The sequence below is a fragment of the Meleagris gallopavo genome, unplaced genomic scaffold (assembly GCF_000146605.3).
Source record: "Meleagris gallopavo isolate NT-WF06-2002-E0010 breed Aviagen turkey brand Nicholas breeding stock unplaced genomic scaffold, Turkey_5.1 ChrUn_random_7180001860475, whole genome shotgun sequence".
NCBI classification, from domain to species: domain Eukaryota; kingdom Metazoa; phylum Chordata; class Aves; order Galliformes; family Phasianidae; genus Meleagris; species Meleagris gallopavo.
In genome coordinates, this window is record NW_011126227.1 from 11460 (window position 1) to 19421 (window position 7962).

The window sequence follows — 7962 nt, forward strand, 5'->3', positions numbered from 1 at the left end:
CGCGCTCGATGCCGAGCTGCGCTGCCACGAGCTGTCCGAGGTTGGCCCCGATTCCTACGGATTTCTCCTCGGTTTCCTCTCAAATCCAAAACATTTTAGAGCCTTTTGTTTTGTTTTGTTTTTGTTTTTGTTTTGTTTGGTTCTTCCAGGAGCGTTACCTGGCCAAGGTGAAAGCCCTCCTGCGCCGGGAGCTCGCGGCAGAGAATGGCGACGCGGCCACTTTGTTCCCCCGCGCGTCCAATGGCTGCGCCAGGAACAGCGAGGAGGAGTGGGAGCGAGGCGGGGGGGGGGAGGACCGGAGCCATGGAGGTGGAGGAAGCAGCCGCCTCCTCCTCTTCCTCCTCCTCTTCTTCTTCTTCTTCCTCGTCCTCCTCCTCTTCCTCTTCTCTCCTCCCGGCACCGCGGGCTCGCAAAGCGCGGCGGAGCCGATCCAACGGGGAGAGCAAAAGTAACGTCTCCGCTTTGCCCACCTCCCCCTTTTCCCCTGAGTGAGGGGTGGGATTCCATCCCAGCGCCCCAGGGCGGGGGGGGGGAAGTTTGGGGGGTCTCTGGGGGGTGAGGAGGGGGGCTTTGGGGTCGGGTTCTGTGGTGCTCATGCGGAGCTTTGCCGTCACCTACAGAATCTCCTGCCACTTCCCGCGTCACCCGCAGCTCCGGCCGGCAGCCCAGCATCCTGAGCGTGTTTTCTAAAGGGTCTGTATCCCCTTCCCCTTCCCACCGCCCAATTTGTGGGGTTCCAGGTGAAAAAAAAAACCTGTGGGGTTTGAAGTAAGAGGTCGTTGCACCGCAACGTGGAACGCCGTTGGCTGACCCCATAGGTCCACCAAAAGGAAATCGGAGGAGTTGAACGGGGCTGCGAAGCCGGAGGTGAGCACCGAGAAGGACGAGGAGGAGGAGGAGGAGCTGGAGGAGAAGGTGTGTGGTGGTGGTTCCACTGGGGGACGTGGTGGGGTCAGGTTTTGGTTGGGTCTCGGTTGAGTCAGGTCTTGGTTGGGTTTTGTTTGGGTTCTGGTTGGGTCGTGGATGGGTTTCAGTTGGATTTCGGGTCTTTGTTGGGTTGGGGGTTGGGTCAGGATTCGGGTTTCGGTAAGATTGGGTTTTTTGGGGGGTTCACTGGGGTCTTTTTTGGGTTGAGTGTTGGGTTCAGTTCTGGTTGGGTTGGATCTTGGTTGGATCTCGGTTGGGTCTTGTTTGGGTTGGGGCTTGGGTCAGGTCTTGCTTAGGTTGCATCTTGGTTTGATCCAGTGGAGTTTTGGTTGGGTTTGGTGGAGTTTGGGTTGGATTGGGTTTTAGGTGGGGTCTTGGTTGGGTCGGGTCTCAGTTGGGTCACGGTTGAGTCATGGCTGGGTTGGGTTTGGTTGGGTTTTGGTTGGATTTTGGTTGGGTTGGGTCGTGCTTAAGTCTTGCTTGGGTTGGATCTTGGGTTGGGTTGTGTCTCAGTTCAGTTGGGTTTTGAGTTGGGTCTTCGTTGGGATTTTGTAGGATTGGGTCATGGCTGGGCCTCGTTTGGGTTGGGTTTTGATTGGATTCGGTGGGGTCTTGGTGGGGCTGGGTCTTGGTAGAGTCAGATCTTGGTTGAATGGGGTTTTCATTGGGTTGGGTTTCAGTTGGGTTAAATCTTGGTTGGGTGGGGCTTTGGTTGAGTTGCTGGGTTGGTTTTGGTTGGGTTGGGTCTCAGTTGAGTTTTGGTTGGGTTTTGGTTGTGTTGGGTCTCAGTTGGGTTAAAGCTTGGTTGGGTCAGGTCTTGGTTGGGTCGGATTTTGGTTGGATTGAGTCTTGGTTGGGTTGGGTCTTGCCTGGGTTGGGTCTCAGTTGAGTTTTGGTTGGGTTTTGGTTGGATTGGATCTCAGTTGGGTTAAATCTTGCCTGGGTCAGATTTTGGTTGGGTTGGGTCTTGCCTGGGTTGGGTCTCAGTTGAGTTTTGGTTGGGTTTTGGTTGGGTTGAGTCTTAGTCGGGTTCAGCGAGGTCAAGGTTGGGTTTGGATTTGGGTTGGGTTGCGTTTTTGGGACGATGTGAACGCGTTCCATCACCTAACCCAGGGTTTGTTCCACAAGGAACAGGACGAGAAGAGGATTAAAATCGAAACCAAAGAAGGGTGAGGAGCGGAGCGCTGTTTTCCCAGCGGTCCATTCGGATCCCAGTGGGGGGAAGATGTGGGGTTCGACCTGCTGAGGGCTCACCCCGGTTGTGGGGCTGACGGCGCCGCTGTTTTCTTCCCCACAGATCTGAGATAAAGGATGAAATTACTCAGGTTAAAACCTCAACGCCCGCCAAAGTGAGTCGGCGTTCGGGTCGCGCCTCAGATTTCGGGGGCTCTTCGTCACCCTTTGGGCTCTCCCACAAAGAGGGTGAAGCCCTTTCCGCCCCACAGAGCTGCCCCAGAGCAGAACCGGACCCAAAGACGCTTCGGAAATCGGAATCCCAACGCGGTTGGACGTTGTGGGAGGGAGGAGCTCACGGCGCATCGCGTGTCTTACAGACCACCCCTCCCAAATGCGTCGACTGCCGGCAGTACCTCGACGACCCCGACCTCAAATTCTTCCAAGGGGACCCCGACGATGCGGTAATGGCTGCTCCGTTCCCTCCTTTGGGCGATGCCGCCTGCGAGGGTTGATGGTGGGTTTGGGTCCTTAAAGTCGCTCTCCGCTCTGGGTCTCAGCTGGAGGAGCCCGAAATGCTGACGGATGAGCGCCTGTCCATCTTCGACGCCAACGAGGACGGCTTTGAGAGCTACGAGGATCTGCCGCAGCACAAAGTCACCTCCTTCAGGTGAGCGGCTGAACCCAGCGCGGGGGAGGAAAAAAAACCCAAGACAACAAAAAAGCACAAAAAAGCCAGCCGGTGAAAACCCACCGGATTTTGGAAATCTGGTGGGAAAAACGCACCCAAAAAACTCCAAGTGTGAATCCGTCCCCGTCAGCGTCTACGACAAACGCGGCCACCTGTGCCCCTTCGACACCGGGCTGATCGAGCGGAACATCGAGCTGTATTTCAGCGGGGCTGTGAAGCCCATCTACGACGACAACCCGTGTTTGGATGGTGAGCTCCCGTCCGCCTCTGGGATCGGATCGGATCCCCTGCGGCCCCGGGGGCTGAGATGGGGCGGATTCTCCTCCTGCAGGTGGGGTGAGGGCCAAAAAGTTGGGACCCATCAACGCGTGGTGGATCACGGGCTTCGACGGAGGGGAGAAAGCGCTCATTGGGTTCACCACAGGTGGGTGAGCAGGGGGTCGGGGTCTTCGCTTCTTGGTCTGAGGCCCTCCGTGGGTGGGTTGGAGCCAGGGGGTCTCAAGGGTCCCGTCCAATCCAGTGTCATTTGGTGGTCCTGTGATCTTTAAGGACCTTTTCAACCTCATCTAATCTGTTTCTGTAGTTCTGTGATCTTTAAGGATTTTTCCAACCCAACCCCATTCCATGGTTGTCACCTTCCAGGTCCTTTCCAACCCAGTCTGACCCCATTCTGCGGGTCTTTGATCTTTAAGGACTTCTCCAACCCAATCATTCCTTGATTCCATGATCTCTAAGGCTCCTTCCAGCCTAAACCAACCCAACCCAAACTTTCCAAGGTTCTACAGTCTTCAAGGACCCTTCCAACCCAACCTAACCCAACCATTCTGTAGTTCTGTGACCTTCAAGGACCCTTCCAACCCAACCCAACCCAAACTTTCCAAGGTTCTACAATCTTCAAGGACCCTTCAACCCAACCCAACCATTCTGTGGTTCTGTGACCTTCAAGGACCCTTCCAACCCAACCCAACCCAAACTTTCCAAGGTTCTGTGACCTTCAAGGACCCTTCCAACCCAAACCAACCCAACCATCCTGTGGTTCTGTGACCTTCAAGGACCCTCCCAACCCAACCCCATCCTGTGCTTCCATGACCTTTAGGACCCTCCCAAGCCCCCCCCATCCCCACGATTCAACCACTTCACGGCCCCCCCTCCCACCCGCCCCCCCCCGTGACCGTTCCTCCCCCCGCAGCCTTCGCCGATTACATCCTGATGGAGCCCAGCGAGGAGTACGCGCCCATCTTCGCCCTGATGCAGGAGAAGATCTACATGAGCAAAATCGTCGTCGAGTTCCTGCAGAACAACCGCGACGTCAGCTACGAGGACCTCCTCAACAAGATCGAGGCGAGCGACCCGGCGCCGGGGGTCCAAACCCTTCCTCCCCGTTCACCCCTGCACGCACCGCCGCCCCACCCCCCTCACCTAACCGTGCCCACCTCCCCCCCAACTCCTCGCAGACCACCGTCCCTCCCGTGGGGCTGAACTTCAACCGCTTCACAGAGGATTCGCTCCTGCGGCACGCGCAGTTCGTGGTGGAGCAGGTGGAGAGCTACGACGAGGCTGGAGACAGCGATGAGCCCCCCGTCCTCATCACCCCCTGCATGAGGGACCTCATCAAGTTGGCCGGGGTCACCCTGGGGAAGAGGTGAGACCCCTATCCTGGGTGGGGGGCACCGAGGTGGGTTGGGTGGGATCCTCTTTGGCTCCGGAACTACCAGGAAATCACGTTACCTGGGAAGGAGAATCCGTCTTTGGGGAAGATTTGGGGCTGGGGTCTCGTTTTGGGGTGAAGTATCCTGTAGACTGGCTCATAGCATGGGTGGGGGTGGGAGATTGGAGCAGAAATCCCCCAAAACTCATTGCCCGGGGTGGGGGAACCCATTGCTTAGAAAGGAGAACCCGTTTTGGAGCAAGGCATTGGGTTGGGTTCTTGGGGTTTGGCTCTTCTCCCATCGCAGCATCGTTTTGGGGCTGGACTTTGTGGGGTATCGTGTGGGTACCCTCACAGGGTGGGTGGCCCTGGGAAATTCGGGCAGAAATCCCCCAAAACTCCAAGGAAAACCCACTGTCCTGGAGAAAAAAATGAATTTTAGGCCAAGATATTGGGTTGGGTTCCCATAATTTTGTTCCTTGAGCTGCTGTAGCGTAATTTTGGGGTTACCAGCTTGTAGGTGTCCTCATGGTGTGGGTGGCATTGGGATTCTTGGCTGAAATCCCCCAAAACTCCAAGGAAAACCCAAGAAGGAAAATCCATTTTGGAGCAGGACGTTGGGTTGGGTTCCCATGACTTGGCTCCTTGTTCCTCTGAAGCATCATTTTGGGGTCATACCAGTGGGGCATCGCGTGGGTGCCCTCACCGCATGGGTGGCATTGGGAAATTTGAGCAGAAACCCCCCAAAACTGCAAAGAAAACCCACTGCCTAGAAATTAAAATCGATTTCGAAGCAGGGCGTTGGGTTGGGCTTCCATAACTCACCTCCTGGTCCCACTGCACCACCGTTTTGGGGTCGTACCTTTGGCCACCACCCGGTTGTGGCCCCCGCCGCCCCCCGGCCTGGGGGACGCTGACCCTTCCCCATCCCTGCAGGCGTGCTGTGCGGCGCCAGGCCATCCGTCACCCCACCAGGATCGACAAGGACAAAGGCCCCACCAAGGCCACCACCACCAAGCTGGTGTACCTCATCTTCGACACCTTCTTCTCGGAGCAGATCGAGAAGGACGAGAGGGAGGACGATAAGGAGAACGCCACGAAGCGCCGGCGCTGCGGCGTCTGCGAGGTGCGGCGTCGTGGGGGTGCGGAAGGGGTTGGGAGGGTCCTTGAAGGTCAGAGAACCGTGGGTCGGGTTGGGTTTGGAAGAGGCCTTAGAGGTCATGGGGCTATAAAATGGGTTGGAGGGGTCCTTGAAGGTCAAAGAACCTTGGGTTGGGTTGGAAAAGCCTTTGAAGGTCGTAGAAGTACAACATGTTTGGGTTGGTTGGAAGGGTCCTTGAAGGTCATAGAAGCACAGCATGTTTGGGTTGGAAAGGTCCTTGAAGGTCATCGAAGCACAACGTTTTTGGGTTGGATTGGAAAGGTCCTTGAAGGTCATAGAAGTACGACGTTTTTGGGTTGGTTGGAAAGGTCCTTGAAGGGCATAGAAGCACAACATTTTTGTGTTGGGTTGGAAACGTCCTTGAAGGGTATAGAAGCACAACGTTTTTGTGTTGGGTTGGAAAGGTCCTTGAAGGTCATAGAAGCACAGCCTGTTTGAGTTGGTTGGAAAGGTCCTTGAAGGTCACATCTCCTGCCCCGTAGGTCTGCCAGCAGCCCGAGTGCGGGAAGTGCAAGGCGTGCCAGAACATGGTGAAGTTCGGGGGCAGCGGCCGCAGCAAGCAGGCGTGTCTGCAGAGGAGGTCAGTCCCCTCGGGTGGGATTTGTTCCCCTCCCCAAAAAGGTGCCATCGCGTCCTCCCGCCCCCCAGGTGCCCCAATTTGGCGGTGCGGGAGGCAGACGAGGACGAGGAGGTGGACGACAACATCCCCGAGATGCCCTCCCCCAAAAAGATGCTGCAAGGGAGGAAGAAGAAGCAGAATAAGAGCCGCATCTCCTGGGTGGGGGAACCCATCAAGGTGAGGGGGTGGGTGAGCGGGGTGGGGGTCTGGTGTTGGTTTTTGGGGGGGGAGGGTTTACACCGTTCCCGTTGCCCCCAGAGCGATGGGAAGAAGGACTTCTACCAGAGGGTCTGCATTGACTCTGAGACCCTGGAGGTGGGGGACTGCGTCTCCGTCAGCCCCGACGATCCCACCAAGCCCCTCTACCTCGCCAGGTGGGTCCGTCCTCGTGGGGGGGCTGCGCCTGGTAATTAGGGGGCACTGATTGCAATTAGCACCATAGAACCGTTGAGGTGGGGACCCCAACCCAACCCTTCCGTGTCCTCTGAACCACGTCCCAAAATGGAGTCAGTGGGGGCGTCGGAGTTGGGGTTGGATTTAGGGGTTGGATTGAGGGTAGGGGTTGGGGTTGGATTGGAGGGGTTGGAGTTTGGGGATTGGGATTTAGGGATTGGAGTTTGGGGGTTGGATTTGGGGGTTGGGGTTGGGATTTGGGATTGGATTTGGAGTTGGATTTAGCAGTTGGATTTGGGGTTGGATTTGGATTTAGGGGTTGGATTTAGGGTTGGGGTTAGGGTTGGATTTAGGGGTTGGATTTTGGGATCACAGAATTCTTAATGTTGTAAAGAACCTTTGAAGATCCCCCCATCCATCCCTACCCGTTCCCTCAACCCCATCCCCAAACCCACCTCCCCATTTCCCCCATAGGACAGCGCCCCCCACCTCCCTCCCCTCCCCTCCAGCCTTCCCCCCGCTGCCCCATAACCGCAGCCCCTCTCCCCGTAGGGTGACAGCCATGTGGGAGGACAGCAGCGGGCAGATGTTCCACGCCCACTGGTTCTGCCCCGGTTCCGACACCGTCCTGGGGGCCACCTCGGACCCTCTGGAGCTTTTCTTGGTGGACGAATGCGAGGACATGCAGCTGTCCTACATCCACGGCAAAGTCACCGTCGTCTACAAACCCCCGTCGGAGAACTGGGCCATGGAGGTTGGGCAGAACCCCGTTGCCCCACGGCTCGGGGGGCGGCGGCTTGGGGGGCGGCAGCCCCTCCACGGGTCGGCTGTGTCCCAGCAGGGTGGGTTGGACATGGAGATCAAGATGGTGGAGGACGACGGGAGGACGTACTTCTACCAGATGTGGTACGACCAGGAGTACGCGCGCTTCGAGACGCCGCCCCGGGTGCAGCCGACGGAGGACAACAAATACAAGTGGGGGCACGGAGGGTCCTTGCCCCCAAACGTCCCTTCCTTTCTCCTTCCCCCGCGAATTCTTTCTCTTTTCCCCGCAAACCGCCCGTTTCTCTCTTCTTTCCTCGTAAACCAGCCATTTTTGTCTCCTCTGCGCACGAATCGTCCGTTCCTTTCCCCATTTTTCCATAAATCCTTTTTCTTTTCCCCACGCAACATCCCTTCCTTTCTCCTTTCCCCACAAAGCATCCATTTTTTTCTCCGTCTCTCAAACATCTCTTTTCCTTTCCGTATAAACCATCCATTTCTTCCTGCTTTACCCCCAAACCATCCATTCCTTTGCCCCTTCTCCTCAAAACCATCCCTTCTTTTCTCCTTTCCCCCAAATCCTTTCT

At 56.7% G+C, this 7962-nt stretch overlaps 1 protein-coding gene across 1 annotated transcript in view; it reads left to right on the plus strand.

Annotated features, from left to right (window-relative positions):
- Positions 1-7962, plus strand: part of DNMT1 (DNA methyltransferase 1) — a gene marked incomplete at its 3' end in the record, with an annotated part of 15779 nt that overhangs the window by 2584 nt on the left and 5233 nt on the right. The window contains 19 exon segments of the mRNA XM_019611108.1: positions 2-40; positions 150-296; positions 298-448; positions 621-693; positions 819-915; positions 2056-2096; positions 2225-2276; positions 2481-2564; positions 2661-2770; positions 2922-3040; positions 3123-3215; positions 3981-4132; positions 4246-4433; positions 5376-5565; positions 6084-6181; positions 6250-6397; positions 6479-6594; positions 7166-7367; positions 7455-7588. Coding sequence (XP_019466653.1) covers positions 2-40; positions 150-296; positions 298-448; positions 621-693; positions 819-915; positions 2056-2096; positions 2225-2276; positions 2481-2564; positions 2661-2770; positions 2922-3040; positions 3123-3215; positions 3981-4132; positions 4246-4433; positions 5376-5565; positions 6084-6181; positions 6250-6397; positions 6479-6594; positions 7166-7367; positions 7455-7588 — 2234 coding nt within the window.